This window comes from Muscardinus avellanarius, assembly GCF_963383645.1.
Source record: "Muscardinus avellanarius genome assembly, chromosome: 6".
In the NCBI taxonomy this organism is placed as follows: domain Eukaryota; kingdom Metazoa; phylum Chordata; class Mammalia; order Rodentia; family Gliridae; genus Muscardinus; species Muscardinus avellanarius.
Window position 1 is genome coordinate 17,244,511 of NC_137791.1, and position 18,581 is coordinate 17,263,091.

At 37.8% G+C, this 18,581-nt stretch overlaps 1 protein-coding gene across 2 annotated transcripts in view; it reads right to left on the reverse strand.

Moving 5' to 3' along the window:
- Window positions 1-15,325: 15,325 nt before the first annotated feature.
- Window positions 15,326-18,581, reverse strand: part of ANAPC10 (anaphase promoting complex subunit 10) — a gene marked incomplete at its 5' end in the record, with an annotated part of 68,195 nt that continues 64,939 nt past the window's right edge. The window contains one exon of one of the 2 annotated variants that reach the window (XM_080698051.1): window positions 15,326-15,617. In XM_080698051.1, the coding sequence (XP_080554177.1) occupies window positions 15,387-15,617 (231 nt within the window). In that variant the 3' untranslated portion in view covers window positions 15,326-15,386. The remainder of the gene's footprint in view (window positions 15,618-18,581) is intronic. The other variant, XM_080698052.1, reaches the window with a different exon arrangement.

Genomic DNA, 18,581 nt, shown 5'->3' on the forward strand with positions numbered 1-18,581 from the left:
TATATCATTTGCAGGGAAATAGACAAAACTTGAGAATACTGTGCTAAGTGAGACTAGTCAGTCACAAAAAGTGAAAGGTTGGATGTTTTCCCTCATATGTGGAAGCGAGAGAGAAACTGGGACATAGAGGTGACTCCAGACCTGAGTAGAGTGATGGAGGGGACCCAAGGGAGGGAGACAGGTGGGGAGAGAGAGACTCAGTGAAGGAAACACATCAATGAACACGATATACACACAAAACTATTAATGTCAATCACAATACTGTGCACAGGGAGGGTGAAGGAGTGGGGTGGGAGCTGGGGGGAGGCTCACCAAGGGCCGTGTGCGTGTATGTCTCCACCAGTCTGAACTTCATTATGATATATGATGACAATGCGCCAATAAATAATGATGATGATGATAAATAAAGTTAAGAAATATTTAAAACATGTAAAGAAAAACTTTCATAGACATAGGGAGGATTCAAGATTTGACTTCCAGCAATATGACAAGCTACTGCCATCCATAAGAACCCTCCTGTTAGATCAACTTGAAATGCCGGGGGAAATTGCACAAACTTTGAAAATGCACAGCTGAGATCCTAAAAATGGAAAATATCCAGACGGCAAGAATAACGAAGCCACTGAAAGCTGGGGCAGCAACTGAGTCGGCTGCCCCGTGCTGGCCTAGGCAGTGAGTGGGGGTTGCAAGAGAAGATTTGGCTTTAAAGGAAGTACAAAGAAGAGGAAAAAAACTTTGCTCTTGCAAGATGGTGAATTGAAACTAAGACCCAGCATAAAACCAGAAAGGCTAAACTCTCGGCTAGAAGGACTGGGAAATCTGCTTACCAGCAAAAGAAGGAAGTAGGCAATCGGGAAACTGGGTTTTATTTCCTTGGGCTCTTGATGGGAAAAGTAAATTCCTTAAGGATTCATAACATGGGTCTGCACAACACATAGGACTGAACTTATGTCAAGAAAGGTCTAGGAAGCCGCAAGTAAAGGAATTACAAAGAAATGAGCCCCCAGCCAGGGATCTCTGTGGATCTTCTGTGTACAGAAGCAAACTCAAAGCTATTCTGAGAACATTCTTAAGCCAGGCTGAAAAGCTCTACAGATAAACCTCTGCTGAACACAAGATGATAATCCAAGGTTTAAAACAAAGTCTAGGTAGATTCAGCAGGCAAAAAGTAAAGCAGATCGAGACACCTAAGGAATTATATAATCAAAGTGTCAGCTGAAAGTTACTAATAACGATGACTAAAAGAATGGTTACGTTTTAAGCTAATTAGTGTAAAATACCCTAAGATTTTAATACTACCACGAATTCTGCATTCCTTGTATATATGAATATAAAAAGTGGTGAGCAGCTGTTAAGGGAAAGATAAATAACTGTACTGTGGGGAAATTAGAAACATTGAATTATTTGCCACTGACTTACACTGACACTGTGTAATAAAGTTGTAAATACACTTAAAAGCTACTATAGGAAAACACCTCCTCTTGAATATATGTGAATGGAAGATCTTCCCTGAAAGCTCTTACAGAAACATTTATGTAGAGAAAGCTACTAAGCTACATAGAACCCAGAAGTCCACAGAGCAAAGCTAGCAGGGTAGTGTGAGAACACTATTTATAATATAAAAACTTCAAATTCCTAGGAACAAATCTACAAAGACATACGATACATAGAAAACTATGAAACATGAAAAACATTACATATTCAAACACATGGCATCTTTTTATTTTATTTTATTTTTGGTGGTACTGGGGGTGGAACCCAGGGGCTTTCTACCTCCAGGCTATACTCCCAGACCTATTTTATACTTTATTTGGAAACAGGGTCTCATTAAGTTGCTGAGAGCCTCACTAAGTAGCTAAGGCTGGCTTCGAACCTGTGTGATCCTCCTGTCTCAGCCTCCCAAGTGCAGGGATTACAACCATGCACCACTACACCCAGCTACATGGCATCTTCTGTGAATTAAAAGACTCGGTATGATAACGTGTTGGCTCTTTTTAAATGAGCCAGAGAATCAAAGCACTTCCAACACAAATCCTATGAGGGTGTGTGTGTGTGTGTGTGTGTGTGTGTGTGTGTGTGTGTGCATATGTCTTTGTATCTTGATAAGATGAATTTAAAATGCATATAGCAGTTGTGCATGGTGGCATACACTTTTAATCCCAGTACTTAGGAGGCTGAGACAGAAGGATTGTAGGTTTCACAGTCAGCTTCAGCAACTTAGCAAGACCCCACACAGAACAAATTAGCATGACCCTGTTCCAAAAGAAAAATAAAATGGAGCTGGGTGTATAGTTCAGAGATAAAACACCCCTGGGTTCAATCCCCAGTACCAAATGTAGATAAAAATTAATTAATTAATTAAATACACATAGTAATGAAAAAGGCCAAGAATCATCAAAACACTGTCTAAAAAATAAGCAAGGTGAACATGACCTGCTTGGTGTAAAAATGTATTACCAATAATCAATGATTCTGATACTATAGCCCTGTTTCTTAAAAAAATAGGCAAATTAAAAGTATGGAAAGCTAAAAAACATACCACATATATATGGATATTTGACTTCAAATACTTATGACATCATAAAGCAATAGGTAAAATATTGCCCTGGATCACCTCAATGCCCACATACAGAGCCAGGCGTGGTGGTGCACACTTGTAATCACAGCATTTGGGAGGCTGAGACTGGATCATGGTTCAGGGACAGCCTCAGCTACTTAGTGAGGCCCTCCACAACTTAGTGAGACCCTGTTTCAAAATAAAGAATAAAAAAAATAGGGCAGGGAGGTGTAGTTTGGAGCTTGAATGTCCTGGGTTCCATCCTCAGACCCACAAAAATAAACAAACAAACAAATAAATAAATAAATAAATAAATAAAATAATATCCACATACAGAGAAAACCATAAAATTTATCCCCTATCATTGAAGGTAGATTGGAAATACAATCTTTACAAGAAAGCAAATAAGGTTTCTAGAAGATAAGTAGCAGCCCGGAGGTAGAAGAGTTTCTAGGAACCCCAGTATCACCAAAAAAAAAAATAAAAATAAAAATAAAAGTAAAATAAAATAGGCATGTCATCTTTTTCAGCTTTATTGAGGAATGACTTGGCATACACACTGTATATATTCACGGTATACAGTGTGATGTTTGGATATATGTCTCCACTGTGAATGATCACCACATCCAAGCTAACTAACAGGTTTGTCACTTCACAGAACTATTGCTAAGTGTGTGTGGTGAGAATACTAAAAGATTCCATTTTTAAGAGAATAATAAAGCAAACTACTAACTCGGAAAAGAGAGTTATAATACTTACAACTGACAAAATAATTCATATCCAAAATACACAAAATACTTTTATAAATCAATAGGGAAAATAAAGACATCTGTAAATGTGAACAAAAGACTCACAAGACTATCCAAATTGAAATCAAACATATGAAATGTGGTTTGATTTCAGATATCAAGGAAATGAAAATTGAAATACAATAATACTATATTCCCCCAAATGGCTAAAAGTAAATGACCAAGAATGCTAAAGATTGGAGAGGATGTAGAATGACAGCAAATTTTATATTCTACTATTAAAATGTAAATGAGCACATCTATTTTTGGAAATGATTTGGCTTTTTTTTTTTTTTTTTTTGGTGGTGGTGGTACTGGGGTTCCTGGAAGCCCTTCTACCTCCGGGCTACACTCCCAGACCTATTTTATATTTTTTTATTTGGAAACAGGGTCTCTTAAGCCAACAAGGCTGGCTCTGAACCAGCGCAATCCTCCTGTCTCCACCTCCCAAGCGCGGGGATTACAAGCGTGCGCCACCATGCCCAGCTGATTTGGCATTATTTACAAAACATAAAGCCGGGCATGATGGAACATGCTTGTAATCCCAGCATTTGGGAGGCTGAGACCAGAGGATCGAGGTTTGTGGACAGCCTCCGCTATTAAGTGAGTACTTACTCAGGCCCTCCACAACTTAGTGAGACCCAGTTTCAAAATAAAGAATAAAAATAGGGCAGCAGTGTGGCTAAGTGGTCAAATGCCCCTGGGTTCCATCCCCAGACCTGCAAAAAAAAAAAAAAAAAGAGCATACATGTGTCCTTAGAATCAGGCATTTGACCCATATATTGTAGTCTCTGGCCCTTCAGAATTTGGCAGCCTTCAGCTAATCAGAGATTCCTGTTTGCCCACACTATCTTTTAAAGAGGCTCTGGGGGAAAAACTTAAAAGATTGATTATATGAGACAAATTTGTACAGGCAATATATACCCTTAGCATAGATCTTATTATAAAGGGATAACAAAGAGACACAGGACTCACACACAAAGAAGATGCCAAGATAACAGAAATAAAGACCTGAAAACTCTAAAAACATGAAAATAAACAACAAATGAAGAAACAATAAACTCCCATAACTCAACAAGTGAAATCACCAATATTGACCTGCAGGAAATGCCAAAAAGAGAATTCTGAATTTTGATCTTCAATATGATGAATGTCCTCAAAGAAAGTGTGCAGAAAATGAAAGAGTATATCAATAGAGAAAGTGAGTCCTTAAGAAAGAATAAAAAAGAAGCTTTAAGTAAAACGAAGGAGTCAATAAATGAATTAGACTACAATAGAAACCACTTCTGGCAGGCTAGACCACATGGAAAACAGAGTATCACTCTTGGAAGACATTTCACTCAAAACTAAAAGCATAGTCAACAATATAAAAAGACAATGCCACACGACCTGAACACCCAAGAAATATGGGGTAATATAAAACTATCTAAACAGATAATAGACACTGAAGAAGTTCTAGAAGCACAGGTCAAGGGTATCAGAACTCTTTTCAGAGAACTAATAACAGAGAGTTCACAAATATAGAAAAAGACTTGGACATCCATATACAGGAGACATTCAGAATACCAACAAGACAAAATCAAAGATGGACTTCCCCATGCCACTTAATTAGCAAAATGACTAACAGAGAGGCCAAGGAAAGAACCTTAAAAGCAGTAAGAACAAAATAACAGGTGACATTCAGGGGCAAAACAATAAGAATCACTCCAGACTTCTCAACCCAAGCCATGAAAGCCAAGAGGAGCTAGTATGATATACTCCAGAGCCTGGAAGAAAACAACTTCTACCCAAGACTGCTGCTATATCCAGCAAATATGTCATTCAAAATTGATGAGAAATAATAGCGTTTTAAGACAAGCAGAAACTAAAAGAATTCATGGCTACCAAGCCAGAACTAGAGAAAATACTTAAAGAAATAAAACATAAAGAAAAAAAAAAGCAAATACCAGAACCAGAGGAGTGGAAAACTCCACCAGATGGGCAACCAAACAAAGGAGAAATAACACTAAATAAAAAAGAAAATAGAACTTAAAATGACAGAAAACAAAAAAATCACATCTCAATAATAACACTGAATGTCAAAGGTCTTAATTACTTAATTAAAAGGCATAGACTAGCAGTATGGATTAAAGAACATAATCCAACTATGTGCTGCTTGCAAGAAATTCACCTTAGAGTCAAAGATACCATATGCTAAAGGTGAAAGGATAAAAAATATATTCCATGCAAATGAAAAACTAAAACAAGCAGGGGTGGCAATGTTCATATCTAACAAAACAGACTTTAAGCTAAAACATATCAAAAGATACAAAGTGGGTCACTTCTTATAGTAAAAGGAACAATCCAACAAGAAGATATGATAGTAAACACTATGCTCCAAATGTGGGTGTGCCCACTTTTATAAAACAAACTCTTTGTAACATCAGATCCCAAACAGACCCAAATACAATAATATTGGAAGATTTTAATATACCACTAAGACCAGTAGATTGCTCTTCTAGGCAAAAAAATGAGTAAAGATTCCTCAGACCTAAAAAAAAAATACTATACACCAAATGGACCTAATGAATATTTCAACCAACAACAGCTAAATGTGCATTCTTTTCAGCTGCCCACTGAAGCTTCTCCAAAATAGACAATATTCTGAACCACAAAGCAAGTGCCAGCAACAGGAAGACAAAAATGAATTACATAAATATGTGGAGACTGCATGACACACTCATGAATGAGAACTGGATTAGATGAGAAATAATGGGAGAAATAAAAAAAATCATTTGATTAGAAAACTGGGAATGGATGCATCATATGCTACAGCTATACCACTTGTGTATATCTTTCCAAAGGGGCTGAAATAAGGATACAGTACTATATGCATATCCATGTTTGTAGCAGTACAGTTCACAATAGCCAAATTATGGAACCAACCTAGATATCCATCAACAGATGAAGGGTTTACAAAATTATAGGATATACGCACAATGGAATTCTATTCAGCAAAAAAGAACAAATTATGTAATTTGCAGGACAATGGAAGGACCTGGAGAACATTATGTTAAGTGAGATTAGCCAGTCACAGAAAGTAAAAGGTCTTATGTTTTTTCTAATATGTGGGAGCTAGGGAGTAATTGGGATACCAGAGGAACTCCAGACAATGGAGAAGAAACCTCAGTAAAAGCCAGGGAGGTGACCTAGGAGAAAGGAAGGGAAAGGGTAAGGATCAATGAAGGAATTACTACCAGTGGCTTTGTGTACATATGTGAAAATACCAATATTAAGCTCAATACTCTGTATGGGAAGGAGGGATGGGGAGAGGGCCAGGGGCCCACCAAGTGCTGTGTGCATGTATATCACTGTCAAAATGCTTTACTAATTATCATATGAGATTATAATGCACCAAAAGCATATTAAAATATTTTTTACATTTATATATACTTGCATATAAATATATATTTGTGTAATATAATAGACACATACATATATATGTGGTATTCTATTATAAAGACAGGTGAAACTAAGCTGTTACATTTAACTCAGAATAGAGGTTATTCTTTTTTTTTTTTTTTTTTTTGCGGGTCTGGGGATGAAACTCAGGAGCATTCAACCTCTGAGCTCTACCCCTTGCCCTATTTTTTTTTCTTTATTTTGAAACAGAGTCTCACTAAGTAGCAGAGGGCCTAAGTAGTGGCTGAGGCTGTCTGCGAACCACGATCCTCCGGTCTCAGCCTCCCAAATGCTGGGATTACAAGTGTGTGCCACCCCGCCCGGACAAAGGTTATTCTTGAAGAGGAGGAAGGAGATAGTGGTTGAAAGGGCTCTCAAAGAGTGCCTTCCAGCTGGGCATGTTGATGTAATTTGTAAACCCAGTAATTGGAAGGATGACACAGGAAAGATTACAGGTTTATGGCCAGCCTCAGCAACTTAGGCCCTCCTCAACTTAATGAGACCCTGACTCAAAACTAAAAATAAAATAGGGCTGGGAGTGTAGCTTAGAGGTAGAATGTTCCTGGGTTCAATCCCCAGTTACACACACACACACACACACACACACACACACACACACGCACACACGCACACACACACACACAGCATTACACGTACTTAGGAGTTTAATCTTTGGCATCTACATGATTGTCTACTTTGGTCTACTTCACTGAGCTGGTGTCAGTGACTTCACTGTAAATATGTTATGCTAAACATGTACACACATATGTATGTACATACAGACAAAACTGGCTATGTAGATAGATCTCAAGTTTTCATATAATTTCTTTACTACCAAATTACTTCCTTTCAGATTGAAAGTAATAAATTGAAAACTATTCACATACAAAACATTTCCATTAAAATAATGTTATTATATTCACTAGCTACATGTCTTAGTCAGTATTCTCACTACTATAATTCAAAAAGACTGACCACACACCTTATAGGAAAAAAGACTTATTTGCTCATGATTGTTGGAGATTTGAGGGTTCTGTCCACGTGAGGCCTGTGTCTGTGGAGCTCAAGGTATGGGGATGAAAAGCAGAGAGAGGGAGAGAGTAAGGGCTCCATTCTCACCTCATGGAGGCCAGAAGTAGAGAGACAGCAGGAGGAGGAGAGCCATATGTAGCCCCCAAGGACATCCCCCAAGGCCCTGCCTTAGCAACCAAGCCCGCTTTCAACATTGCTATCTGGTTTCCTTTAGGGGAAGGGGGGCACTAAATCCAAACCATTATATTACATAAAGAGCATATGCAAAATGGTTAATATTACTCAAGAAACCATACTATATTAATGTTTTATATTGCTAATGTATTTCATGCTTCAGTTGACAGCCCATGGAAAAGGATTGTAGTACAAATAATACTATTTCAAAGATTTCTTCAGTTTTAAAAGGAAGATTTCTTATCTTGAATCAAAAAATGTAATTAGGTTTGAGAGAAGCCTAAATTGGCCCCCAAAGAACCAAGTTGTGCTCCTAACCAACAATTCTGTTTCAATGCACAACATGCCACATTCCAAGAGTGCAAATACTTTTGTGAGAAACTTTGAGAGCCATTTTTTGAAATGTTCATGCTTTCTCCCGCCCGCCCCGCCCCTCCTCTTCTCTTCTCTCCTCTCCTCTCCTCTCCTCTTCTCTTCTCTTCTCTCTTTCTCTCTCTCTCTCTCTCTCTCTCTCTCTCTCTCTCTCTCTCTCTCTCTCTCTCTCTTTGTGCTGGGGATTGAACCCAGGGGCATTCTACCTCTGAGCTACACTCCCAGGCCAATTTTTTACTCTTTATTTTGAGGCAGGGTCTCACTAAGTTGCAAGGGCCTAAGTATCTGAGGCTGTCTACGAACCACGATCCTCCTGTCTCAGCCTCCCACATGCTGGGATTACAAGTGTGTGCCACCATGCCTGGCTAATGTGCATGATTTCTGATGGCCTGGCTTACATGTGAATTTTCCCAAGAATTTCATTATTTATTATCTAAGCCTCTGAAAAGATAGACATGGAACAATAAATCAAGATGGGGTGGACATTTTCCTGAACTCACATCCTCTTGGGAAAAGCCTTTGGAAAAGCACAGATTTCTATCTCACTCATCACCCCCAGCTACCTTTGATAGCTCTCTCAGTGTACCAGCCATAGATAATTTATAGACAGCGAGTATTGACTGTGTATTTGTATCTACATAAAATTATTGCCTATAAAATATAGTTATTATTCCAGTCTTTTCTTTTTTGGTGGTGTGTGACAGACTACCCATACAGTTCTTCTCCTCCACATCATCTTTCTAAGGATAAATTGATTTATATGCATAGAAACTGAAGAATTATATAAGGAAATGGCTATAAAACTACAGCTCCTTGATACATAACAGGTAAACTAAACTCTACCCACCCTGCCCTACTCTTCCTCATATCCTCAAGTCTGTTACACTTAACACACTGATGTACTCTAAATAAAGCAGCCCCACAAGTGTGCTTAGTTTTCTCTGCCCCAAATGTACTCCCAGGTCATCGCTCTCTACTGTATCTCCATCTGCAAAGCATTGTGGAACCAACCAGTCAATCTAGGAACACTTCTTCCCCACTCACAATGATTCCAATTGGAAAAAGGATTAATTTCTTTCCCTGAGTTTCTTTCCACTCTTTTACTCCATCTCTGAGAAGGCAAAGTCATCTGATTTGTATGCATAGAAAGACATAGTGTATGCATAGAAAGACATAGTGGTGCATGCCTGTAATCCTAGTACTTGAGAGGCTGAGACAGGAGGAATGCAGGTCCGAGGCCAGCCTCAGCCACTTAGCGAGAGTCTTGGCAACCTAGCGTGACTATGTTCCAAAACCAACATAAACAAAAGGTTGGTGTTTAGCTCAGAAGTAGAAAGACCCTGAATTTAATACCTACTGTCACACATTAAATAAATAAGTAAATTAGTTAATTAATAATAGGGCTGGGAGTGTAGCTCAGAGGCTGCCCCTGCTGCAGTCTCCAGTACCACCACCACTATAACAAAAAAAAAAAAATAATAAAGAATATGTGGCTGAATTCCCATCAATACCAGCTATGCTATGAGTCTGAGACTAGTGATGAGAAGCTCGACGTGGCTAAGACTCCAAACTCATCCACCAACGTGCTATTAGGTAGGCAGGTGTTCTTTTGTCCTTCATCTTCATTCCGTTCCATTTCTCAACCTATAAAGAACCTTGACTCTGTATAAAAGGACACCTCTTCAGATACCTCTACATACATGAATTTCTCTCTCCAGTAAGAACCTTGCTAACTACACTGGGTGTGGATGACCGGAAGACTGTGGTTCGTGGACAGCCTCAGCGACTTAGTGAGGCCCTCTGTAACTTAGTGAGACCCTGTTTCAAAATAAAGAATAAAAAAAATAGGGCAGGGGGTGTAGCTCAGAGGTAGAATTCCCTTGGGTCCCATCCCCAGACCAGCAAAAAAAAATAAAATAGAAATAAAAATAAATAAATACATACATATATACATACACATATATAACAATTATCATTTGTTTTACTTATCACCTCACACCTAGTATTTGTAAATATTTCTGTGTTCCTGGTCATTACTCTCAGCTAGACTGTGAGTTCTTTTTGAGTAGGAAACATTTTCTTATTTGCACTCTACACAGGATTTAAAGCATTCTATAAAATGTGATTATCTGAAAAAAGATGCAATATTTTCCTCTGGGAAACTGTATATAATACAACAGATCACAGAGCTGCAAGCTTCTTGTTTATTTAATAGAGATGAATAATCAAATGCCCTTATAATTAAAGATTGGCATTTTAGATTATGCTCCCTTTTCAGTAAATATTTATAAAACGTACAGCACACTTTTAGCCAGGCACAATGGCACACATCTGTAATCTCAGTATTGGGAGGCTGAAACAGGAGGATCACAGATTCAAGACTAGTCTCAGCAACTTAGACCCTGTTTCAAAATTAAAAAAGAAAAATAGGGCTAGGGGTGTAGCTCGAAGGTAGAGTACTCCTGAGATCAACCCCCAGTAACTAACACACACACACACACACACACACACACACACACACACACTTCCTATTAGCTCCTGGCACTTTATTAATTAACAGTAAAATCCCTTCCTATTATCCTTGGTAAATACCTGATCATGTCATAACTTCATACTGGGATAATTTATCACCTTGTTACCAAGGCTACGCTCACCCATTTCATCTTTATATCCACTTAACATGTGATTCTTATAAATTTTAACAGCTGAAAAACAAAGAGCTGGCTGACCTCTGCTTCAGTTTTCTGGATACTCTGCTTCTTGGTAAGTGATCAGTACTTTGATACTGCTGTAGTAATAACAGGAAATGATCTGTTAAAAGCTGGATCTCCCGCTACACATGAATGCCAGGGTACAGAGGAGAGCTGGTCTCTGAGTACGGTCTATAAAAACAATTTGGAGAATTATTTCTAGGACCACAGGGAGAGAACAGTAATTTGCTCCCAAAGCTGGAAAAGTGAACACATAGCAGAACATTTTTTGGTGATCACAGACCTACATCGGTGAAACGCCGAGGGTTCCAAAGTAAAAAGTCATTTTGACTGAGATTGTAAATGCTAGCGCTTCAATCAAGATAATGTTAGATACCATTTCCTGAAATAAATAATCACCTGGAAAAAATTTTACAAGCAGACAGAACAGTTCTAAAAAGGTCGAATTGTTAAGTTTGCTTGCTTGCAAAATAACAAGTTGATTTTCTGTACCAGAAGAGAGAAGACCAACAATGGGGTGGATGTGGTCATGGAATAAAGTGAGGGCCCTTTCACATAAAATTTTTTAAAAGATGGGTTAATAGTATTAAGAATAACTTTTCATGTAAACTTGCCATGGATTACAAATATTTTCTTAGACTTGTAGGGTAGGGTTCTCCAGTGGGGCATGAGATTCTTCCTGGTAAGAGTACACCATCACCATGGATAATTAACAAAGAATCCCACAGGCTTCTGCCCTCCTCCTCCTCTCTCCAAGGTTTCCTGGATCCAACTGGACATTAAGTGTCCATCCCTGAAGCACAGGGCTTCCTGGGAGCGAGTTGGTAAGGAGCTTTATACTGCAAGAATTTGCCCACATCGGCTTTGTGGACTCAGAGCAAAAGTCAGGAAAGCCAGGATGACGTAGGCAAAACAAGATAATCTTGGTTTAAAAGATCTACAAAACCTGGGCATGGTGGCGCACACTTGTAATCCTCGCACTTGGGAGGCTGAGACAGGAGGATATCCGGTTGTGGCCAGCCTCAGCTATTTAGTGAGCCCTCTGTAATTTAGTGAGACCCTGTTTCAAAATAAAGAATAAAAAATAGGGCTGGGGGTATAACCTGGAGGTAGAATGCCTCTGGGTTCAATCCCCAGTACCACAAACACACAAAAAAAGATCTACAAAGCCAAAATGTCCACATATAACCATGACAACATGAATTATATTCCCTAATGCCTTAAAGTAATAATTTTATAAGTTTGAATTTTAAAAACCTAATTGATAAATTATAACTAATAACCTAAAATTCAATTAAACATAATATGTGATGAACCAATATTTTTCTAGTTAAGAACTTTAAATTAGTTCTCCCTCCATAGCATGCCACTCTTCCCTAAACCCCCTTCTCATGCCTGTGTCATCACTATGATGTGAGATTATAATGCACCAGCCAATAAAAGTATATACACACTTTTTTTTTTTTTTTGCAGTACTGTGGATTGAACCCAGGGGCATTCTACCTCTGAGTTATACTCCCAGCTCTATTTTTTATTCTTCCTTTTGAAATAGGGTTTCACTAAGTTGCAGAGGGTATCAGTAAGTAGCTGAGGCTGGCCATGAGCCTGAGATCCTCCCGTCTCAGCCTCCCAAGTACTGGGATTATAAGTGTGTGCCACCATGCCTGGCTGTTAAAGATTTCATATTTCTCTAGGAGACTAAAAAAAAAAAAAAAAGTCCTGGAGACTTTTTTTGTGTGTGGTACTGGGATGGAACTCAGGAGAATTCTACCTCCGAGCTACACCCCCAGCCCTATTTTTTATTCTTTATTTTGAAACAGGGTCTGAGTTATGGAGGGCCTCACTAAGTAGCTGAGGCTGTCTGCGAACCCGGATCCCTCTTGTCTTAGCCCCCCAAATGCTGGGATTACAAGTGTGAGCCACCATGTCTAGCTGACATGTATACATACTTCTAAAACCATTGTTAAAACTTTCAGGATTATGAGCATTCCCGTCATCGACCAAAATAGTCCATCCTTCATTTCTCCCCTCCCCCTACCCTACAGAACCACTGACCTACTTTCAGTCATTTTAGATGCTTGTATTTTCTGAAATTAAAAAAAATGAAATCATGAGAATGTATTATTTTTTGTGCAGCTTCTGTCTCTTAACATAATTATTGCTTTGGGAATTCATCCATTTTGTTGCATATAGAAAATGTTCACTCAGCTTGTAGTATTTCATTCTATGCATATATTGCAAATTCTTTATACATTCTCCTGTTGGTCTAGATTTGGGTTATTTGTGAAAATCTGAAACACTCCCCTTTCTAAGCACAGATGTGATGCCATAGCAGACAATTTCACACCTGACAGTCAAATGCAGGCACACTAAAATATTGCATAAATGACCTTCAAGGTATTTGTATAAGGTATACATGAAACAAAAATGAATTGTGTCTAGAAACTAGGATTCCCATTCCCAAGGTATCTCCTGTATGTGTAAATATTCCAAAACCTGAGCTTCTGATTAAGCATTAGGATACCTACCTGTATTACAAACAAAGCTGGTGTGACCATTCATGTACAAATCTTTGTATGAGTATATGCTCTTTTCTTAGGCAAACATGTAGAATGGCTGGGTCACAAGTCTTACTGGATGAAGTAACTGCATAAATATTCTATTCCCCTACCCTATTTTACTAATTTATTTTGAAACAAGATCTCAATCTTGCAATCCTCCTGTCTCAGCCTCCTAAGTACTGGGATTACAGACCTGTAATACTGTGCCTGGCCTTACTCATTTTTGTAAAGGGTTTTTTTTTTTTTTTTGGTCTTTTTGGAACCAGGGATCAAACCCAGAGCACCACACCTGCAAAGCAGGCATTTTGCCACTGAGCTACATCCCAACACCTTCACTCATTTTTTAATTAGATTTTCCTTTTTACAACAGCAGTTGTAACAATAAGTTTTTGTTATCATTTGTTTTTTTGTGGTATTGGAGATTGAAACCAGAGGGATCCTACCTTCAAGCTATGCCCCCAGCCCTTTTTATTTTTCATTTTAAAACAGGTCCTACATTGTTGAGGGTCTAAGTTGCTGAGAATGACCTTGAACCTATGATCCTCCTGTCTCAGCCTCCCAAGTACCAGGATTAGAGGCATGGGCCACCACGCCAAGCAATTTTTTTTTTTTTTTGGTGGTACTGGGGTTCCTGGAAACCCTTCTATCTCTGGGCTATACTCCCAGACCCATTTTTATATTTTTATTTGGAAACAGGGTCTCTTATGCCAGTGAGGCTGGCTACAAACCTGCGCAATCCTCCTGTCTCCGCTCCCCAAGCGCGGAGATTACAAGCGTGCGCCACCACGCCCGGCTACCAAGCAATTTTTGATGAGAGGAAAAGTAAAACCATTTTTCAATGGTATCTAAGTAAATAGTACTCTGAGAATAAGAAACTCTTACTTTAGAAACTTTTATTTTAGACTTCTGCCTAGCAATGCATAAACCACCAAGTAATCTTTCCTAAACAGAAACAAATCAGGTAAGTTTTATGGCTAAATAACCATGCCCCCCTAAAGTAAGAGCTATAGGAGTATAAAGTAATATGGAATTAAATTATTTATTTAAGCCATAGAGGGCATGCTTTGATATGTTTCTTTAAAATTTTTTATAAAGAACATTTTTATATACTCAACATTTTCACAGGACATACTATCCCCATGAAGGGCGACATGGAAGACACAAAACAGAAACTAACTACAGTACAGCATTGCATGGAGGTAATTAATCATTTCCCCAAATCATATTGGTTCTTAGCAAACACCTAATTATAAGTACATTTTGATACCTGTTTGTAAAAAGATCCAGTATTTGAAAAATCTTCTGGGTAAAAGTAAATAGAAAAACAATTATTTTTAATAATAATAATTTTAAATAATAATATAATTATTGTTAAAGATAATGTATATTGGTAAAATATAGTTTTGTTCCCAAGTACGCAATAATCACTGTGTTAAAAAAAATCACCTAGTTGAGTAAATAAATTATATACTTCTTGAAATTTTCAGTGAAACTAGATTTTTTGATAAGGGAAAATAAAATGTTGGCTTTAAATTCATTTTGAGTAATGTAAAATATGTGAGTTTCATTACATGTTAAAGAAAACAGACAATATGACTCAAAATTATTTATTTATCAAAGTTAAAATACTTTTCAATATATACAAAATTGCAAAATAACTGATGCTTTTTTCCATACAGATACCCAACGTAGTATGTAAATGACAGGACAAAACAAAGACACGTTTCATTACTTTTGTTTCATTTTAAAGTCACCTTATTGAACGATACATCATGAAATCAATAGTTGTACATCTAGGAAATTTACCAATAGAGCTCTCTTCCACAGGTGTGTATATTTTAATCTGTCTCATGTGGGTGTCTCTTCCATTTTGGTGATTGGCTAGGACAGCAATCTGTATCATGAATGTGCGAGTTGGCTTTTTATGATTATCAGTTAGGGGAACATGAATCCAGCCACTTGGTTCCACCAATTCAAGTTGCTAACAAGAAAGAAAGAAAGAAAAAAAAAGGTCAGATTATATAACATATAATAATGAATGCATTCTAAAATTAACATTTGCTTACTCTGAGAGAACGAGAATATGATAGCCATTACCATATTGCCACTTCACAGGTACCATATTGGTAGATAAAAGAAAAGTACAGTCCTAGTGTTAACAGAAACCTGTATAACTTATACAAATTAGAAATCCTATGTTTCAGTATGCTTTAAAAATGTGTGTATGGCCCAGCGTGATGGTGCACACTTGTAATCCCAGCATTCAGGAGGCTGAGACCGGAGGATCGTGGTTCACAGACAGCCTCAGCTACTTAGTGAGGCTCTCCACAACTTAGTGAGACCCTGTTTCAAAATAAAGAATAAAAAATTGGGCAGGGTGTGTAGCTCAGAGGTCGACTGCCCCTGAGTTCCATCCCCAGACCCGCAAGGGGGAAAAAAAAAAAAAAAAGTGTAGTAGCTGGGTGTGGTGGCACACACCTGTAATCCCAGTATACTTGGGAGGCTGGGACAGGAGGATTGTACATTCAAAGCCAGCCTCAGCAACTCAGCAAGATCCTCTGCAACTTAGCTAGACCCTATTTCAAAATAAATAATAAATTGGGCATGGTGGTGCATGCTTGTAATCCCAGCATTCGGGAGGCTGAGACCAGAGGATCATGGTTTGCAGACAGCCTCAGCTACTTAGTGAGGCCCTTTGCAACTCAGTGAGACCCTACTTCAAAATAAAGAATAAAGAAAAAAATAGGGCAGGGGTGTAGCTCTGAGGTAGAATGCCCCTGGGTTCCATCCACAGACCTGTAAAATAATAATAATAATAATTATTATTATTAAGCCAGCCATGCTGGCTTAAGAGACCTTGTTTCCAAATAACAATAATAATAATAATAATAATAATAATTATTATTATTATTATTATTATTAATAGGTCTGGGAGAATAGCTGAGAGGCACGATTCAATCCCCAGTACCATGGGGGTAAAAAGTATGAAGTGGGCTTGGACTGTAGCTTGTGGTAGAGTACTTATCTAGCATGCATTACACCCTGGGTTCCATCCCCAGTACTGCAAACAAAATAACAAAAAAAAGCAGATTTATATAGGTTAGAGTATATATATAATTTTATAAATATTACATATTTATACAGACAAAAGTAGTCAACATGGAAGATAACAGTGAAATGCTGCTACTGTTATTAACAAAAGCAATATATATTTCTGGTTTTCTATGTTCAAAAATACAAAATTCTACTAAATAAAGAACACTGGCTTTCTGTCAACAGAATCAGCTTGAAAGTGAGTTCTATATCTTATCCACTATTTGAGCCTTGGTATATTATTTAGTCATTTTGGGCCCTAATTATTTTTTATAGTTTATTTTTATATAAGATCATTAAAATGGGATTACCACCAACTCACAGGGATATTGGAAAGATTAAATAAGACAATGTAGCCGGGCGTGGTGGCGCACACTTGTAATCCCCGCACTTAGGAGGCAGTGACAGGAGGATCGCATAGATTCGAAGCCAGCCGCGCTGGCTTAAGAGACCTTGTTTCCAAATAAAAAAGTATAAAAATAGGTCTGGGAGTGTAGCCCGGATGTAGAAGGGTTTCCAGGAACCCCAGTATCACCAAACCCAACCAAACAAATAAAAAACAAAAAACCCCTCAAGCATATTATCTGACATATAAGCAAGTATTCAGTAAATTTAAAGTGATATTAAACTCCCTAAATAACCAAAGCACTTAAAATGTAGACACTTCAGCATTTTAACAAATGCTTGAAAATGAAATTACCTTAGTATTTTTTCCTGTCAATACTCTACTAAGTTCTTTTTCCAAAGCTCTTTACAAAGGTTTCCTAACGTCCTTAGAGTCCATTTACAGGCAATATTCATGGAGTTCATGACACTGAGCATCTAAAGGTGAATCTTACAAGATGTGGTCTCCACTAGGTTCTTTCAGTGAACTGGACACTTAACCAACCTGGCCACTCCCAATTTAGGTTTGAGTTTCCAAGGCGCTTTAACAAAGATTTCCTAGTGTGTATAAAGGCCCTTTAGAAGCTAAAAATTCTTGAAAACATGAATTAGGACATGATTTTTAAAATTTATTTTTAACTGATACATAAAGGCACAAAACTTATACATATCAGTGGGGGTCCATGTGATATTTATCAGGTTAAACTTACCAATCTCTTCATGTACTTATCACTTCATTAAGGCAAAACTATTCAAAATACTTTCTTATAGATTTTTGATGTATGTATCACATAACTGCAATCCAGTCACCGCACTGTAGGACAGCACACTAGAACTTCTTACTCCTAGCTGTGACTTAATGAACCTTTCCACACTGCCCCCCCCTCAATACTCCCCAGCTTCTTTTTAGTTTGGGACTTCTTTTAAGACTGTCATTAACGCAAACTTAAAATCAGTAGAACAGAGTACCGATGTATCTGGTTTCTATCACTCATCAGACAACAAATAGTTCTGAGTACTTAAAATGCTCAAGAAATTGTTCTTAGTTAAGCATACAAAAATTAATAAGACCTTGCTCCTAACCTTAAAACGAAAGAAAATAAACAAAAGCCTAGAGGCAAACAACCTCTCTGACTTCAGTTTTCTCTCATTTAAAATGAAAATATTGTAAAAGTACTGCGTGAACATATGCCATTGTCAACTTGATCCACATTATGATGAGACTATAGTATACCAATAAAATAAAATTTAAAAAATACTGTAGAAGGTATCATCCAATGCCCTTCCATTCAATGGGTCTAAATAAAATAAGCCATGGATGGAAGAATATGTTAACTGACATGACAAAATAGAGTTAATGAATCTGATTAGTACCTTGTAATCCCAGTACTTGGGAGGCTGAGATAGGAGGAGCACAGGTTAATGGCCAGCCTCAGCTACTTAGTGAGACTCTTCCCAACTTAGTGAG